Source organism: Semicossyphus pulcher, unplaced genomic scaffold, assembly GCF_022749685.1.
Source record: "Semicossyphus pulcher isolate SPU_LCO1_2020_fin unplaced genomic scaffold, fSemPul1.0.p SCAF_24, whole genome shotgun sequence".
NCBI lineage: Eukaryota > Metazoa > Chordata > Actinopteri > Labriformes > Labridae > Semicossyphus > Semicossyphus pulcher.
In genome coordinates this window covers 6,486,213-6,506,095 of record NW_027211698.1, presented here as the reverse complement: position 1 = coordinate 6,506,095, position 19,883 = coordinate 6,486,213, and the positions used below count along the sequence as shown (strand labels likewise).

Genomic DNA, 19,883 nt, shown 5'->3' with positions numbered 1-19,883 from the left:
ACTGAGTACGGACAACGTATGATTCAGAAAATGCAGTTGCGAGGCTTGAATGTAACCTACTTTAACACCTCGCAGTTCTCGGTGACAGGAAATTCACCAGACGTGTCCTGGGACCCAAATACGAGGGTTTTTGGGAATATTAACGCTCGCCTTACTTCTCTGCTAAACGTAACCGATTGCAGTTCGTCCTGGTACGCCGTTGCACGGCCAGGCCTGTAGCTGAAAATTCCTTGGAAGGAATATTCATCAAAGCGTTGACGATTGCTAACGTATATAGTTGGTTTTCCTTAATTTAGTCAACCGTACTTGTGCAAAGCTTGTGACAAATTGGACCGCTCATTATTCCATTGACCACTCGTTTTCCTCACGTTCCATGAAGAAGTTCAGAAATTGCTTGTTTACTCGCTATCAAAAACAAACTCTGGTTATGCTAGAGGATCCGCTAACATCAGTACGTGTAGTGGATCTGGAGGAAATATCGGCCTCGACAAATTGTACTTGAGCGCCCCGGGGATTTCTTACATTAACGATGCCCCCGTCGGGAAGAGTTCATGCTCAGAGTCTCTGGGACGACTTCTTCCCGACCGTTCAGTCAACGGTATTAGACGATAATGGGTCAGCGCTGTTTTTTCCAACTTTAAATCCTGTTCCCCGTGTAAATAACACATCCTACATTAATGCACCTCACAATACTAAAAATTGCTCACGTACAAAACGTCATAATAAACAGATGCGGGCTAAAAGGTCAGACACTGTCCGCACCTTATTCTCGGGATGTTTTGGGAGAAGAAATGGCCCTGTGACAAACCAGACGTTTTTTCCCTTGGTGCTCACAAATCCTCGAAAAAGGTTATAAGCGCAAAAGTTACTCAGAAGGCTTAGATTGCCTGCTCAATTTCACTGACCCTGTAAAAAATACTGTTTAGTGATGTACTTTATGTATGTGCCAAATTTTGACCATCAACAAAATAAGGAATGGCTGGAAGTAAACGGCACAAAAGCCATAACCCATTTTCTACAATGTGTAAACAAGACGCTGTGTAATGCCCTGCCCAAACAGATTACAGATGTGGATAGAGGATTTTCTATTCTTGGCAATGAGCGTTATGGACAGCAGTTGCGACCTTCCTGTCGGCTAAGGGGAGAATACGCTAATGACGACTTTCAACAGTTTCATATTACTGATTATTAGCCTGTTATAGAGAGAGATATCTTATCCTTACCACGTTTTTTAGACACATTTTGGTCATTAGGTTTATTACCAAATGAAACAAAGCTGCTCTATCCTTGCTTTTCTAACTAAACCTTAACAGACCAACACTGGTATCTTAGAGAGATTTCTGAAACAGCAATGGGCTTCGCTTCACACGGGCCATCTATATGACCTGGTTGAACGGAATCCTAAACAACAACAACAACAAAAACAACAATCCAGCGCTAGAGCTCCTTCAAAGGAAGACATAATCGCTGGATTAGGAAGAAGGAAAATACTGACAAACCTCATGAGTCATATTACCCTGCCTAACCAGAAGCTTTACCTGAGTTTACTCAGGTTTCTCCCTCTGAACTCTGGGTTCACGAGATAGTGTGTCATGTCACTCCTAAAATGTATGATACAGTTCTTACAGAGAGTGACCCCCGAGTTCAGGGACTTCATGTACCTCGGGGGATCCCTGACCCTGTTTTTGACTTTAAAGGGTATAGGGTGACTATGTTTTGGCCACGAAAAAAGAGAAAAGAAGAAAATCGTTCTCGTACACAGAACTGTAAAAGACGCTTTTCCCCAGGGACAGAGAAACTAGGCGTATTTTTTCCCTGAGGGCTAAGGGCCGGCTGGCATAGTCCCCCTGGAGAGATCCGTGAGCGCTACGGCGACTGATTAATGAACTGTCGTCGCCGACGGGAAAGCCTCAGTTTCAGTGTCTCAGTTTGACGCTTCTGAGGGCCTGAGGGTCAGTGGGTCTGTGCATCAGTCAGTAGGGTTAGGGTCATTCTGGGTCGCTCTCTCTGGTTGTCCTTGCCTTAAGCGTTTGTCTACTTCCATGTAGAAAGCGACATTAAAAGACAGTCAAAGTCATTTCTCAGATTCTGATTCTCTTCAGGAGGGATGACTTCTTTCAAATCTTTTCTACATCAGCAAACGTCGTAATGTCAAGTGACTTTATGTTGACTTACTCCGTCTTTCGTCAAACATGGGGGCTCCGTGGAGAAGTCTCTTTAAGGACGCACAACTGGGTTCAGGTCCGGGGGACTCTGGTCTCTCGTGGATCCTGGTTAACAAAGACAAAGACCGACAGAGAAGACAATTCAACCACACTGGTCGTAACGATGCTGAAAACCCACAGGATTAATACGTCCTTGTGTCACCTCTGAACTTCGTGTTCCCCAGAGGAAAAGGCTCGCTCCCCTCCCTCCTCGCGCTGATCCGTGTTGCTGATTCAGCTCGCGCACACTTTGATCTGCAGAGGAAACGCAAATTGCTCACCTGAAATCATCCTACATGTACCTGCTGTAAAATATCAGGGGTCCGTTTCAGAAAGGAGGTTAAACTTACTCTGAGTTAAAATTCGCTCCAGTAAATGCGTAAGTCTGAACTGGTCTATTTATTTAATACTTAATCACGACCGGAAGGTAAAATTTATATTAATTTAGCAGCAATCCAGCGGGAGAAAAACGAACATGGAAGCAGCTAAAAATAAAATACCAGAACATCATTCAAAGGTGCGGCTCAGGCAGAACAGGCTCATGGCTGAACCTCACTTCAATCACATTTTAAATATTAAACTAATGAAATATCATTCAGTGGCTGTTTTAATGTGCATTAGTTTTATCCCTAACATGATGCTGACTTCACATACATTATAATTCATGTTGATTAAACTGAATTGTGTTCGTTTAAAAACATATAATACAATTCCAATAACTTACGGCGTCTTACTTGAGTGCTCTCGGCAGTGGTGGTGGAAAATCTTAAAAATGATGACTTTGACACAGATTTGTCTATGTTTTTTATCATAATTATAAAAGACTTTTGCAAAGGGGTCAGAGCAGCACAGAGACGCAACTTTTTTTTTTTTAATTTGTAACCACTCAAACACATGTGAGACGGGCTGAATGAATGAGGAAGTCGAATGAGGGTTTTATATTCTAGAGGAAGGAGACGGAGCGAAACTCTGAATTTCCTAAAGAAAACCTGCTCGCAACCAGGTTAGGTTCACAGACACAGTTACCGTAGTAACCAACTCCGAGTTAAAGTTACCTCTCTTTCTGAAACGGCAAACCCGAGGTTTCCCTCATTTCTCGGTTAACAAACCCCGGGGTTTTCACTAAACCCGCTTTCTGAAACGGACCCCAGGTCTGTAGAGACACTTAACAGAACCGACCTGCCCTCTATCCGGGACTTATTCTGGTCCACGGTCAGGAAGCAGACAGCTAACGTCTCTGCAGACCCCCCACACACTCTGGACACAAACTGCTCGGAATCCCTCCTCCTCCCTCTGATGAACAGTCGCAACAATCAGCGTGCAACAACCCTGTGACGCAACATCCACCGTGCCTGTAAGTAACACTGTTCATGCCTACACAACACCTGAACAGTAGTAATCCAGTCACAAAGACTCCTTGTTCTTCTACAGATCCTGTGATGTCCCCACACGGTACATTTATTGTCAATAACACAATGACTGCTGCTTACAGCACAAAAGAAACCGTTAGTTGAGCAATTCTGAAATCTCAGATCGTTCGGGCAACGTTAAAAAAGATAAAATCGTGTTGGCCAATAAAAGTTTACACTCATAAATGTAAACAAACTTAGCTATAAATATCAAATACTTTTTTCACTCTAAATTAACACTAAACAAACAAATGAAACGTGACATTACAGTGTATTCGTGAGCATGATTTTACAGTCTTTATTTTATACATGGTATATACATTAATAACAATACAGATCCACTCAACAGCACAAAACAATCATCTCAGAATGGATTATACATTGATTTCCACACTAACGCAAAACACATCAGCTTACATAAGCTACAACTGACTCTGTCATACAAAGGTAAAATGGGTAAAGTCGGTAAAGGTGCATCAATATGAACACTACCATTTCAATTGAGTTAGTTTAGTTAGTACCTGTCATTTTGCAGAAAATAATGACTGACATGCTTTTCTACATAAAGTCAACGCACTGTACAGAAACCTTTAAATAATGAATATAGAAAAACACCGTATAAATACTTTTACACATACAGGAACCTGCCTTATGAATACATTAGCATGATAAGAACTTCAAACAAGTGTGCAGGAAGTTGCTTTTTTTTGGGGGCATTTGCTTTTTATTCTTATATAATTTTTAGACTTCCGTGTTTGCAACTTCCGCACTTCAGTCTTCCAGACGTCCCTTTCTCATAGCTAAAGCAAACAAAGGGGGAGTGGATATCCTCTTCTTGTACAGTTATTGCATATTCAAAGGTAGCAGCTTTAACATGTCAAAACACTCTAAAAACTTGATCTCAATCTTTTTCATAGAAACCACATTTAGCACATGGACAATATTCTACGAGACCCTTAGTCCACGGCCTGTCCTCTTTTCCGGGCCGGCAGGTGAACGCATTTTCAGCCTTTGAAGAAGCCGTCAGCTTCCTCTGAACGGTTACGCCCGCGTTTGACGAAACGCCGACAGATATTACTTTCGGCCAATTTGCTGACATCTCGGTCTTGCGAAAGAACCGGAGGCGTAACTGTCGCTGATGTAATATTTAGGTACTTCTTTGATTTAATAACACGCAAAATATAATATTGCAAATATCAAACGTGTCTGACTCTGTGTTTATGACAATGACTGCTACTGGATATGAAGACCTTGGATTACGCCTGACGTACTGTGTGACGTCACAATATTAAATCCGCTCGCTGCCGTCGACGCCCGCCGACCCGCGCTGGAACGGACCCCGTCTGACTCGGTCTGCTGGTCTACGGCGGGCACAGGTACGCTGAGGCGTTCAGCTTGACCCCGTACCCGAACCCGGCGTACAGAGGTTCGGTGAAGGTGGTGTTGAAGGTGTGGAGGTGGATCAGTGAGTCAGAGGACGCTCTGTAAAAGGACAGAGTGCCGGCGGGACAGTCCGCATACACTGCCACTCTGTTCGTTACGTCGGAGGAGGGAACGGGGATCGCTGTCCCGCTGTTGTCGTGCCAGGCGTTGTACCCCGCGTCGGTACAGGTCAGGCTCCAGGACTGATCGTTCCCTCCGAACTTGGAGCCGTCGCTGTCTCCTTTTCTTCCCATTCCTCTGTAACCCACTGCGATGTAAACCTTTCCTACCCACTCCACCTCCCAGTAACAGCGACCGCTCAGACAGTTTTCGCTCAGCACCTGGGGCCAGTAGTTGAATCTCTCTGGGTGATCGGGATATGGGTGCTCCTTTCTCAGATCGGTCACCTTTTTGTTGTTTTCAGACAGTTTGAGGAATTTGTGGGCCGTGTTGGGATCCAGTGTGAGTTCGTGGAAGTCTGTGGGAGAGAATGACAGCAAGTTATCGACTAAATAATCTACGGTCCGAAAAGAAACTGGAAAACATTTTGTCCGCTTTTGACCAAATGACTGTAGAACCGGTTCAGAGTTCACACTGTGAAGCCCTCTGAGGGAAATTGACATTTCTTGTCTTGGCTTCAAATGTGTCCTAATATTGATAACTTCATTTCTGATTAGTCCGTAACTAAATACGTTTTTCAAACGGCACAAACGCCATCAAAGACAACGTTATATTTAAAGGCTTTGTTGTCGTGAATCCGACCGACAAACACTTACACTTCCTTAAACCTGGTCTCAACCACTGTTCCCCGCTCGGGTCCGCTCTGATAAAGAAAGACAGAAAAAGAGGGAGGGATTAAGCTAACAAACTCAGAAATCAAAGCTCTCTGATTTATGCTACGTAATTTGGATACGCAGTTACTGATAGTGTGTTCACATACGTGACGGTGTCCAGACTCCATTGGGGATCCTCCTGCCCGGCGGACAGCAGTTTCACTCCTGACTCTCCGGGATGATTGTAGCTCAGGTCCAGCTCTCTCAGACGGGAAGGGTTGGAGCTCAGAGCGGAGGCCAGAGAAGCACAGCCTTCCTCTGTGATCAGACAGCCTGACAGTCTGCAAACACACAAAACAATGAAGAATGTCCATCAGTATTCATTTATACTGCCCCAAATGTCAAATGACTCTCTAAACAGCAGCTCTGGACCGTACTGGACCCGCTCGAGGTGCCGACCGTGCGCCTTCGCTATTTATCTGTATAAAAGTGTATCGCCTGCTTTTATACGTGCTTTTGACTCGCTGATATTCCAGATATAAAACTCCCTAGCTCAAGTCTACTTGCTTTTTGTACGCTCGAGAAAGGAATGAGCCGTTGTCACGTGGTGTCTTGATGAGGTGGCTTACTGAGATTTGTTGGGGATGACTGGTAGGAGGCCGTGGGGTGGGCCCAGACTCTTGTGGGATTATGCATCTCGCTTGGCTTGGGAATTTTCACAATCTCTCAGGAGGACCTGAGGGATGTGGCTGGTTAGCCCTTATTACATGATCTCAATTTTGTCATGGAAGTTGTTTAATCCATCTGCGAGTATAGCACGAGGCCTCGAATTAACCTTATGTTATGTTAGTGATCTAAAGAGGTTGCAAACCAATTTCTGATTCGTGACTCTGGAAAACAATCTACAGACATTTAAATGAAAGTTCAACGTGGATCTCAGTACGACTCATAGTTTTATTAAATTTTATTTTTTTTATTTTATTAATTCCAAAAATGAAGGCGAGACATAAAGACGTCATCTGACCTGAGAGTTTCCAGTGTACTCTGTGGACTTTCCAAGCCCTTTGACAGAATCTTCACTCCCGAGTCCTGCAGGTCGTTGTTACTCAGGTCCAGCTCTCTCAGACTAGAAGACTGGGAGGTGAAGACGGAGGACAGAGCTTCGCAGCTTCTCTCTGAGAGGTTACAGCCACTCAGTCTGAAGAGGAAATAATAGCCAGGTAAAAAGAAACGTAATATTTGACTGAATGGCAGGACATTTCAAGCGCTAGAAAAAATGAGATGCACTCACAGAACTTTCTTTGAGGCTTTGACCACTGGCAGCAGCCTCCTTAGGGCCTCCTCAGAAGCAGAGTATTTCTTCAGGTCAAACACGTCCAGATCTTTTTCTGACAACAGTAAGATGAAGACCAGAGCTGACCACTGAGCGGAAGAAAGTTTGTCAGTGGCGAGGCTTCCAGTTTTTAGGTACTGTTGAATCTCCTCCACGAGAGAATGGTCCTTAAGCTCGTTAAGACAGTGGAACAGATTGATGCTTTTTTCTGGACTTGGGTACTCTTCAATCTTTTTCTTGATGTAACACACTTTTTCCTGATCTGCCTTTGAGCTACTTTCTGTCTGAGTCAGCAGACCTCGCAAGAGAGTCTGATTGGTCTGCAGTGAAAGTCCCAGGAGGAAGCGGAGGAACAAGTCGAGGTGTCCGTTTGGACTCTGTAAGGCCTTGTCCACAGCGCTTTGGTAGAACTGTGTCATTGTAGATTCGCCGTAGGTTGAAGGTTCTTCTGACATCAGATTGACACCAGAGTTGACGAATGTCAGATGGACATGGAGAGCGGCCAGAAACTCTTGAATGCTCAAGTGGATGAAGCAGAACACCCTGTCCAGGTACAGTCCTCTCTCCTCTTTAAAGATCTGTGTGAACACTCCCGAGTACCATGAGGCTGCTCTGATATCGATGCCGCACTCTGTCAGATCTGACTCGTAGAAGGTTAAGTTGCCCTTCTGCAGCTGCTCGAAAGCCAGTTTTCCCAGAGACTCGATCATCTTCCTGCTCTTCGTATTCCAGTGTAGATCTGTGTCGGCTCCTCCGTCGTACTTGATGTTCCTCCGTTTGGTCTGAACCACCAGGAAGTGGATGTACATCTCAGTCAGGGTCTTGGGCAGCTCTCCTCCCTCTCTGTTCTTCAGCACATCCTCCAGAACTGTAGCAGTGATCCAGCAGAAGACGGGGATGTGGCACATGATGTGGAGGCTTCGGGATTTCTTGATGTGGGAGATTATTTTGTTAGCTAGTTTCTCATCTCTGAATCTCCTCGTAAAGTACTCCTCCTTCTGCGGGTCATTGAACCCTCTGACCTCTGTCACCACGTCAACACACTCGGGAGGGATCTGGATGGCCGCTGCGGGTCGTGTGGTTATCCAGAGACGAGCGCAGGGAAGCAGGTTCCCCCTGATGAGGTTTGTCAGCAGCACGTCCACTGAGGCGAACTCTGTCACGTCGGTCAGGGTCTCATTGTTGTGGAAGTCCAGAGGAAGTCGACACTCGTCCAGACCGTCAAAGATGAACACGACCTGGAACTCTTCAAACCTGCAGATTCCTGCTTCTTTAGTGTCAGTGAAAAAGTGATGAACAAGTTCCACCAAGCTGAACTTCTTCTCTTTCAGCACATTCAGCTCTCTGAAGGTGAAGGGAAATGTGAAGTGTATGTGCTGGTTGGCTTTGTCTTCAGCCCAGTCCAGAGTGAACTTCTGTGTTGAGACTGTTTTCCCAATGCCAGCCACTCCCTTTGTCATCACTGTTCTGATTGGTTCATTTCTTTCAGGTGGGGGTTTAAAGATGTCTTCGCATCGGATTTTTGTTTCCATTTTTACTGTTTTCTTGGATGCTGTTTCGATCTGTCTGACCTCGTGTTCGTCGTTGACCTCTCCGGTCCCTCCCTCTGTGATGTAGAGCTCTGTGTAGATCTGATTCAGAAGGGTTGGGTTTCCTGCTTTTGCGATCCCCTCAAACACGTATTGAAACTTCTGCTTCAGATTGGATTTGAGATTCAGTTGGCACATGGCAGGAGATTCTGAAAGTACAAGTAAAAGTTGGATCACGTGATTGCTCAATTTCCCAAAAATACTTTACTAGTAAGTAAGGTGTAAGGAAAAGTTCATACTCATTCTTTTTTTGCAAAAACAAGCCATGGTACTAAAATTGATCAATGGTTTAAGAATGCTGCCTTCAAAAACAGATCTTTCTTGTTTGCAGGCTAGAACCAGTTGGCCAAAGGACGTAACCTGAGCAAGTGGCCACACGGGTTACAATGCAAGTCTTTAAGTGGAGGACTAATGTCAGATTGACAGATTTCTGATTTTGTCATAACTTGCTAAAGCCTTTAACTGACAGACTGGTCCAGGGCCCAGCAAGTACCCCCTGCTCCAACCTGTCCCTTTAAAAAACGCAGGTGAAGAAACAACTGAGGTGGACCGAGGTTGGAAAAGTTGCCCGGGTCCGGATGGCATCGGTTCCAGGCTCCTCAACTCCTGCGCAGAACAGCTGTTCGGGATTACAGAGCACATGTTCCTGGGGAGAGTACCCCAGCTATGGAAGACAGCCTGGGTGGTACCGGTGCAAAAGGTCCCGCACCCCAAGGAACTCAACCACTACAGGCCGGTGGCACTGACATTGCTCCTGATGAAGACCCTGGAGAGTTTGGTCCTTTGGCATCTGTGCCCCCCCGGTGAGCTCATCGATGGACCCGTTGCAGTTCGCCTATCGGTCAGGCATCGGGGTCGATGATGCTGTCGTCTACCTCCTGCAGAGATCTCTCTCAAGCCTGGAGAGGACTGTGAGAATCATGTTTTTGGATTCTCCAGTGCTTTTAACACCATACAGCCCACGCTTCTGAGGGACAAGCTGGAGCACACAGGAGTGAACCGTTACCTCACATCGTGGCTCCTGGATTATCTGACCGACAGGCCGCAGTTGGTGAGGGCAAAGGACCCGACGTGGTGGTCTGCAGTACGGGGCCCCCGCAGGGTACCGTTCTGGATCCCTTCCTCTTCACCCTCTACACTGCAGACTTCTCTCACCACTCAACCAATTGCCACCTAAACAAGTTCTCTGATTACTCTGCCACCGTCTGCCTCATCAGTGAGGGGGGAGAGGAAGTACAGGGAACTGACCCAGGACTTTATGGACGGGTGCCAGCGGGTAAGGGTTAGCCCAATCCCAATTCCCGCCTTTGGCCCTACGAATAGGGACTACCCTCCTTTTGGTGCACTACCGTGTAGGACGGGGTGTACCATTTTGGGATGGAGGGATCGTGATCAGACGACTCTCCGGGGGTTTCCCTAACTGACCATTTTTCGGATGCAGACTCCCAGAATGCTTTGCAAAGTTACACGGCAGGAGTGACTGTCGTAAAATGAAGATGGTCTTTTTCTGTCCGATATGTGGTGATGTCAGGTTGCAGTTTCTCAACGTAAACATGGATGTGTGTTCTAAACAATGATACATGTACAGCAGACTGTTTGAACTGATCAGCACTACCAAGAGCAGCGAGAAAAAAGGGACTAAAAACAGCAGCATGTTGAATCTTAGGAGAAATCCTCTTACTGCTCTGCAGACAGTCAGCCAGCTCCTCCTGCTTCAGTCCTCTCAGGAAGTCCACCGTGAACCTCAGAAAGGCCTCTCTGGTCCTCGTCCTCCGCTCTTTATCCTCACAGCCCATCGCCTCCTCGTCCTCCCTCTGACTCTCGGAGCATTCTGGGTAATTTGAACTCAAAATGCTCTGGAATTTCTTCAGTTCATTCCTCACAAAATCCACCATGGTCCCCTCCAGCAGCTGGAATATCATATGAAAGAGACAAACTACAATCATGGAGCCAAACGTCACTGGTCTAAATAGTGCAGAATGGAGATGTTTGTGAACAGAATAGTGTAAAAGTAATCGTTGGACATAACCACACCTTAAATACGGAGTCCAGATCTGTTTGATGCTGCTGGGCAGACTGACCACTGGGAACCTCTGAGCTCTCCTGGTCCACTCTGTGGAGGAATCGTGAAGAATCAGCTCATGTTACAGTACCGTCAAGCACATACTATACTAATTTTTAATTTGCATCAAACAAACAAACAAACAAACAAACAGTGCTTCCTCATGGTCTGTTTGTAGCTCTTTTAGAGATCATCTCTGCATAAAGACTTTAAACGCTTACTGTTCAAGAAACGAGAGTCGGCGTTTAAACGCTATAGGTGCAGACATTGACTCATTATCTTTGAAGCACACATAGCCGAGCTCAGATCCTGGTTCAGATCCAGGTTCAGATCCAGGTTCAGATCCAGGTTCAGATCCATGTTTCGGGGACTCTGATCTCTGTTTGATCCTGTTGGACAGAGAACAAAAACAACGAGGAGTAAATCCTCTTTTTAGTTTTCGGCCACAGATCGTCTCACTGAAGGACTCCGGCAGAGAACACGCTCCCTACCGATGGACCTTACTTGCAGTGGTGTATCTTCAAAGTGGGCTACGAGTACTTTGACAAATTAAGCTTAAAGACTAGCTGCTGATTTATGCAGATTATCGGCAGATAACAAAAATTAAAGAACATTTCATCAGGACGTCTCCACTTTAAACATGAAGGTTAAAAATGCTCACCTGTTATCAGGACAGAGGGGTTCCTTCTGAAACATTATAGGATCCGCCATTGACTGGTCACTCTTGAAGGACACACAGCTGGGTTCAGGTCCAGGTTCAGCATCAGGGGAGTCTGGTCTTTCGTAGATCCTAGTGGACCGCAGAAGTTGAAAAAATGTTTACTGAGGGAATAAATCGAGAGGAGGAGGACCGTTTTCTCATAGACCTCTTTTACAACGAGTGGAGTCGCCCCCTGCTGGACATTAGAGAGAATGCAGGTTGAAGGTACTTGTTTCTTTTAGTGTGTTAGATGTAGTAGGCCAACATTGAAGGGTCATTTCTAACAGATTTAAAGCACAAGATCCTATTTTTGAAACTACAAACAGATGTTCCATCACTCTCTTTAAAGACACCAGACTCCATTGAGAAAAGTCGTAATTTTACCTCATAACACAGCGGATGCAGCTCTACTGCTGCCTCGATCGGTTAGTTTGTCTGTGTTATTGTGCGTTACAGAAATGTTGTGTTGGTAACCATTACAAGAACCATAGTCTCACAATTAAACAATCAAACTAACCACTGGAGGCAGCAGTAGAGCAGTAGCTCCTGTGTGCTGTGAGCTTAAATTATGTTAGATTATGTTGCAGCCATTACAGCCTGTTTCACTGCTGCTGGATGAACACATCTACTGAGACATTCACACACTGTGTGAACGTGTTTGTCAGTAAGATCTTCTTTGACACATAACTCCCATCAGTTAAACTCCCTGTACAGACTTTGTAAGTGTGCCGACGTTAGAGAGAATCATCACATTGACTCACATGTTCTTTGACGAGAGTCGTCGTCTCTTAATTAAAAGCGGAGGACTCATGATGGATCCTCGGAGACTCACGGATCAACATTCCTGTCAGAGACACACAAAAATACAATACACACTTTAAAAACACACATTCCCTTTATTAACAGTTATTCTGCTCACTGTATACCTGCTCAGTTATAATGCAGTGGCGCCCTCTGATGGTGGAACGACACACTTGATTTTTTGTACATGAATAAATCACTTTTCTTAATGTCAAACTGACCGAAAACTCTTCTGCTGTGGACGTATTTTTATTATTGTGATATCATTATTTATATTCTGCGTCTCTTCTTATAATCCAGGAATTATTTTAATCACAAGGTTTGATCGGCTTCAGATTGTCTTGTTGTTCTCTGTCTCAGTAAACTGAATATTTTAGGAGAAAATAAACTTCATCCCGAAAGTTCACACTCATTGTGTTTTGATAAATTAAAGTTGAAATCAATCATCTGTTGTTTTTTTATTAATCTTTTATATTTAACTTTATTTCACACAGAGCAGAGAGAGCATTACACTCAGATTATGATCTTTCTTTCAATCAAATTAAACTTAAACGACATGTACAATCTGTTTCTCCTGAAAAGAGACGTCATGAATAAATGAAGAATCTTGTTGTGATTCTCTGTATTTGTTTGGCTAATATTTAACACCTCCTTATCTTCATCACTTTGTGTGTTTATTACTTATCAGTTTTTCCACCACCACACAGTTTATAACACGTCATCAATACCATAAACAGGCGACCTTCAACATTTAAACACGTGTGTTATGAATCACAATCAAGCTGCATCACAACAATAACTATCTACTTTCATTCGTCTTTATGCTGTTTGTCTTTAAATACACCAAAATGTTTTACGGTCTTATCAGATTTACAGGAAATCTTTGTCAACCAAACTCTGCTCAGAAAAGTGACATTTTAAGTTTAGTGGGACTTTTAAGCTCAAAACTCAACAATGTACAGTCTTGATTTGTTCATTTATTTTAATAATGAGTTGGTTAAAAAATACATAATTAAAATTGCAGCTCAGGTTTTTTTTTAAAGACACTGGAGAAAAAAGCAAAACAAAACTGGAAACAGCAACATGATTAATGAATGAAGATAATTATTATAGTATGATTGTAATGCTCCACTTTCACACAGTGACCTATACTTTTGTTTTTAGTCAAACGGAAACAGTTTCAGCATTTCACTTTTTTGAGGTCGTTTTCACAGTTTAACTTCCCTTAAAACACGCTGAATCTTAAAATCCCATTTTCATGAACAGTTACTTTAAATCTATTTAGGCTGATGGGTGTGTTTTTTAGCCGACATAAAAGAAAAGAAAATTTTCGCTGCATGTTCACTATGACAGCTGTAGTCAGTCAACACATTATCAGTCATTATTAATAACTTATTATCAGCATGTTTTAGTGATTTCATCATCCTGGAACATTAAGTCCTGCTGTCTAAAATAAACCCCCTCGTGAGTCAGAGTCAGAGGATTCACCGCCCACCCCATCCCTACTCGTTTCGGTGTCAAAAACAAACTCGTGCCGGCCACAGAGACATACCTGTACAAGTAACTGAAGCTTTGAGTCGAGGAGGGTTTCATGTATCTGTAACCGGCTGGTTGTTTTCGCTGTTTCTGCTGAAAACAAAGATGAATGAAGCCTCGTCAAAGTTTGGAAGGAGTGAAATCCACAGGAGAAAGACGAAACTCTTCAGACGCTCAGGAGTGAAGACAAAAACATGGAAGCGGGCAGAAAGAGAGATCACGTGACAGAACCTTCTCAAGTAATAGGAAGTTGAATTTCCATATATGGCTCGCTGGTTGGGTCATAAAAGAAGAGCCCACAATATGATCTTCTGCTGGGCCGGTGATGTAGCAAAAAAGAGAAGACGGGTAGTCGTGCTTTAAACATACAGTGTTGTTTATATTTATTACATTTAGTGCGTCAGTTATAATATTTAATATTTCTGACAGCTTCACAGAAAGGATCCCTACAGAGAGAGACCTTTTTGTTACAGAGGAAGATGATTTTTTTAACCACAAACAGACGTCACATCGCTCTCTGCAAACACACCAGACTCCATTAATAAAAACAGTGACTTTACCTCACAGAGATGTTTGAGATATTGTGTGACTTCCTTTGAAATTGTGAGAGCCAACACAATATTTGTGTCAGACACTGACACAAAGAAACTAACAGATCAAGGCAGCAGTAGAGCCGCTCTGTCAGTCACACTGATAGTAATACTGATACTGCACTCTGCTGTTCTTTCAAAACTGACTGATATGGAGGAATAATACAGTATGCACTGCCCACTGGTGGTCAGAGGGTGTAACTGCAGTATTCTCCATTTAAAATATTCACATGAATGCACATATTAACTTTTAAAGGGATTTAAATCACCAATCGTTATGACCTCATCATGAGTGATTAGTACATGTTGATCCCAATTAAAGAAGTGACACTTTAAGTGATATGCATCCCCTCTTTGGATCACCAGTTTGCCTCCAGGGCCAACAGATCCACACATGTTGCCATCTCACACAGACCCATCAGCCCCATCACCTACGACACGCTGCTGTTAGCTGACTTCAGTTCTGCTTTGAGCTCCATCAACCCCATCAGACTGCTCAGCTGCACACACTGCACAGGAACCCCCCTCTGACTGAGGGTCAACGACTTCCTCTCAAGCAGGCCTCAGCACGTCAGGCTGGGAAACACCTCCTCCACCATCAACACCCCGAGTCTGTGTCCTCAGTCTGCTCCTCTGCAGCCCCGCCCACAGCTCCAACACCTTCACACTCACACACAGCCGAGCATTGTAGGTATGATATCAAACAACAAGGCAGCTCACAGGGAGGAGGGCCAGACTCTCTCTGCGTGGTGCACAAACAACGACCTGCAGCTCAACACAAACACAACCGAACACACGCAGCACATCAGACTGAGCATCAACGAGGACGAGGTGGAGCGCGTCACCAGCTCCTGAGGGTGCACCTGAGCTAGAGCCCAGAAACGCCTCCTCTTCCTGAGGACCCTGCAGGTGCAGCCGACACCCCCGAGATCTGCTGAAGAACTTTTGCTGCTGCTCGACAGAGAGCATCCTGACGCAGAGAGGACGGACCTTCAGCTGATCATCAGGACGGCTCAGTGTCGGCGTTCTGACGCTAATCAGTCACACGTTTGTTAAAGCTAAGTGACCTCTTCCTGTTCCTGAAGGTCACACTTTAATCTGAAATCTGAACACATTTAGATTTCATGACCTCCTCACCTGTCCCGTCTGAGGACATGAATAAGGTTGAGGACAGAAAGGACCGACAGCAGCTTTAAGAAAAAGACTTTTAATCCTTATTCAGTCACAACAAACAGACTTTAACTTTCTATTTTCACTGATTCAACAATGAAAGACACAACAGACTCTTTATTTCATCTTTATTTTGTGCTCTCTCTCTCTTCTTTTGTTCTTCTTCTGAGGTCACAAACTCAACTTCCTGTCTGTGTTCCTACTCGTCCGGTTCGTGGGCTCCGTACCCGAGTCGGTCAGCGGAGGGAAAGTGAGCCCAGAAGGTTCTGGCCAGTTCCTCGATGTGTTCGTAGCCGGCGTGTTTCCTGAGCTCCTCCACCCAGCCGAAGAAGTCGTCCGAGGTCATCGCCCAGTTGGGGATGCTGCGCTTCTGTCTCCCTGCTGCAGAGGAAGTGAGGAGGAGTTAAAGTTTGTATCTGTGGGCGTGGCCTGTATCAGGTGTGCAGTTCATCTGCAGGAACAAGTCAGCAAGAAGTCTGTAATATTTAGATCAGCTCACCTGCATCGAGCGCGTCCTCCTCTGCACCTGAAACAGAAACATTCAAAGGAAATATTCAGTCTGAATAATTATTAGTAACAGACACGTCTGGAGTGATGTCACGTGATGTCACTTTAATTTACAAAATTTTCAGCTGTCTTTTTACAAAAATAAATGTCCTGAACGCAGTTTCAAATCTCTTTGGACGTGAGGTGTTAATTCAGCTCATTAAACTTGAGCCTTTAAATCAGCTGGAACACGCGTTGTTGTACATTAAACTCATCAGCAGTTTGTAGTTCAAATGAGCTCAATCTTAAACATTTACAGCCGTTCAAACAGCAGCAGTGTTCATCCAGAAACATCACATATAATATTAAAACATGGACAAATAGATACTTGAATAAAACTGGTCACAGAACAGCTTCATATTATTTTTTAACTGACAGCAGGGAAGAGAAGGTCCCGCAGAAATCAGACGGAGTGAGACCTCCTCCTGCTCTCTCTCTCTCTTCGTCACCGTCACACCGAACCGTCAAAACGACGTCCAGGTGAGAAACAGAACAGAGCTTTCAGTGTCTCTGGCTGTTTTTAGAAGTTAAAGAAGTGACCTGATTCTCCTGTTTAACCTTCACGTGTAAATATAAACTCAGATTGATCTCCTTATTAAATATAGAAGCTCTTTGTTGCCCTGGATTTTGCCTGTCAGGCCTGACATGTGTAAAAGTAAAATTGTAAAACACACAAAAAAAGGGGCAGAAACGAGGGAACAACTCAGGAGTTAAATTAAGATTGAAAATTGGTTCTACAATAACATGAAAATAACCCCTGAGCAGTTTTAAGGACTTTTTTAATATTGTGCATTTCAAGAATAAAGTCAGAGTACTGAGAATAAAGTTAACATGTCAAGATACTTTGAATATTGAGATTAAAGTAAATCTTTGAATAAATGCATAGAAACATCTTCCTCTTCTCTGAACTTCTGTTTCTAATATCTAATATATCAGTTAAGGTTCCACTTGATTCTCAAACTGCACATGAATCATTCAACCTTTGACTCAGGAAGAAAGTCTCTGATCTCTGCTTGTTACCTGCAGGAATCAGCAGCAGGACGACAGACAGCAGGACGAAGACGTTAAGCAGGAGACACTTGGACATGTTGCAGCTGGACTGAAGAGAGACATAAAATACTTTGTGATACAGACACTGAGTCTTTTATTTTGAGAACAGAATTCAGCAGCAAACACAACTCTTAAAGGTCCACAAAACAGCTCCTTAAATTTCTCTACGAGCGGATGAAGCAGCATTTTAAAGTAACATTTTTTAAAGTGAAGTTGTTAAAGAAAAGGTATTTACCTGGTCTGTAGTCCTGGATCTGTGGACCTGATCTGTGGACCTGATCTGTAGTCCTGGATGTGAGGATTTCTCGCTGCTTGCAGGTCTGTGTTCGGTTTTTAAGCTTTGTAGACGCTGTCCTTCTCACACCTCCCCTCCACATGGCTGAGCTGACCTCTGACCTTCACAGCATGAATGGACTTCTGTTTTTACAGTGTTTCTTCATTTCTACTGAAGTCACCAAAATAAACTGCACGGCTAGTTTTAGACAGAGTGGACATAAAGCAAATACAAACCAGTACAGATTTATGCTCCTTACAAATATAAGTCGTACTCAAAGTCCGTACAGTTCTGACCGAACGAAGACAACAGACACGCTCACAGTAAGATAGACACAGAATTCAAACTTAAACATGACAAAAGGTCGACAGGTTAACGGCATCAGAACTTACATTTTTAAAGGACTGAAAATGTTAAAGTTTGAATCTATAATTACATTTCATTAAAGTTATGGCTAATAAATAATAATACATTTACAGTCTGTCTCTTGCCCCTCATCATCACTCAACACGTTATTTTACTGCCAACGATGAAAAGTTGTAGCTAGCTTGTAGTTCACAACTGACAAACCACAAGCTAGCTACAACTGCTCTGAATGGTGAGGGTTAGCTTAGTTAATGCTAGCTGTGCTGAGTCATGACATTCACACAGCGGGTATTTTCTCCTGAAATCACTGAGAGAAGCTAACATGCAGTCAGAATGTTGTTCTGCTTAATTATGTTGACGTGAGGAATCTGACAAACTGCTCGCATTCGTTTAGCTAACACTTCTATTAGCTATTGAACAGTATCGTTAGCGAGGATCGCCCATCGTAGTAAAAACAGAAAGTTAGCTAGGAGGTGATTAAATGCTAACGTTAGCTTTTGTCGAATGGTAGCTAATGGTAGCTATCAGTCCTTTCAGTTACGAAGAAAAGTGTCACAATGTTTTACAGTTAGATCACATCTGAGAGTTAATACAACACAAGCAACGATCGGGACAGGAGGGAACGAAGTCAGCGAGAGCCAACAAACAGCTTCAGGTGCGAAGCCAACAACACCAACAAGGTCAATATAATCATCACCATCATGAATGTCCTAATCAACATCAACATCCTCAATGTCACCATCATCAATAGTCATCACAAAAAGTGGTCACAACAATTTCTCAGGTCGGTGAATAGTCGCCGTGTTGATCTGGTTAAATCACCTGTGTGGGTGCTCTCCACTTCGTGTTAAGGTGTGCTCCGACCAAAAGTGAAACTAATTTTTCTCTCGATGATGCGCTGGGCAATGTGAATCATGCCATCATCATCATGTGCACATTTTCATCATTTGTTTTGTTGCATAGGTTGAAAAAGACACAGATGGTAGGGTAGTTGTTTTATCCCAAATCCTTCTGCCTTTGTAGTCAGAGCTAGCTAACGGGACTTCAACCTGGGCACTGGTCAGCATCAAGCAGCTGGAAGTAGCAGTTACATTAATTCAGACTCAGTTCCTTGAGAATGGGCTGATTTTATGAACCCAGGCGGGATGGTGTTTGGTTTTCTGATGTATTTGGAAGATGGCATATTTGTGGCTTGTGTTTACCCAACGTTAATCAACACAAAGGGTCCCGCACAAACTTGCGGCAGTAACTCAAGGCAAATATTTGCTACCCTTAGACGTCTTAGGGTTGCGCAGTAAGCACCTGTTCACTTAAACCCGGTCCAGCAGCCAAACTCAGGGTACAGAGGTTCAGTGAAGGTGGTGTTTCCAGTGTCACTCATCTAATAATAATAATAGTTTAAAATGATTCGATGACCTTTAGTTGGAGGTGTAGGTGACCAAAGTAACCTGCGTCAGAGTGAAGTCTTTATCTGAATAAACAGGCTCTCTGTCAAACATTAATCTGTCCACTGCCAGAGACATGAATAAAGTCGCCGTTCACCGGAACCTTCTGAAGATAACCAGCTAGAAGTAAATTCCCCCCATGATGAACTTTAACATGTCACGTTTTCAAAGGTTTAAGACAGAGAAATCACCAGAGGTAAACTAATGCGACTGGTACAGTTTAACTAAAGCCGAATGATAGCTGTTTGCAGTCTAACCATAGATGTAACTTTCCCTGGATGTAATACTGAAGAATACTTCAAGACATGATGTTCCTCAGTTAGCTCCTGTTGATTACCAGAGTCATATTTTTCTACAACAGAGAATCAAGTAAAAAAAAAAAGAAAACATGTAAAGTTAAAGAAACAAATTGTATTTTAATTAGGGTAAGTGCATAAACTTCAAAGAAGTGAGACATTTTTATCACTTTAAATCATTTAGAGGTTGCAGTGCTTATTCAGCCCTTGGTGTGAAGCTCAGGCTGTAGCCTGAGAGGCAGAACACAGGGCAGAAAAGCCTTCTGTCCTGTTATCTGTATCCAAAGAGGATATAATGTTCCCCCAGCAGTTCCTCC

The 19,883-nt window shown here is 43.7% G+C and overlaps 2 protein-coding genes across 2 annotated transcripts; both read right to left on the bottom strand.

The window, feature by feature from the left end:
• Positions 1–3,900: 3,900 nt before the first annotated feature.
• LOC138603311 (protein NLRC3-like) lies at positions 3,901–11,130 on the bottom strand. The gene is made up of 8 exons (XM_069675009.1): positions 11,014–11,130; positions 10,765–10,843; positions 10,412–10,640; positions 7,100–8,879; positions 6,833–7,006; positions 5,976–6,149; positions 5,812–5,858; positions 3,901–5,513 (listed from the first exon to the last, which is right to left on the bottom strand). Exons 1-8 carry the CDS (start codon positions 11,058–11,060, stop codon positions 4,975–4,977), a joined length of 3,069 nt encoding a protein of 1,022 aa, XP_069531110.1. The 5' UTR covers positions 11,061–11,130; the 3' UTR covers positions 3,901–4,974.
• Positions 11,131–15,788: 4,658 nt separating this feature from the next.
• Positions 15,789–17,222, bottom strand: otos2 (otospiralin 2). The gene is made up of 3 exons (XM_069675691.1): positions 17,156–17,222; positions 16,089–16,115; positions 15,789–15,970 (listed from the first exon to the last, which is right to left on the bottom strand). The coding sequence occupies exons 1-3, from the start codon at positions 17,220–17,222 to the stop codon at positions 15,789–15,791; spliced, it is 276 nt and encodes a 91-aa protein (XP_069531792.1).
• Between the last annotated feature and the right edge of the window lie 2,661 nt (positions 17,223–19,883).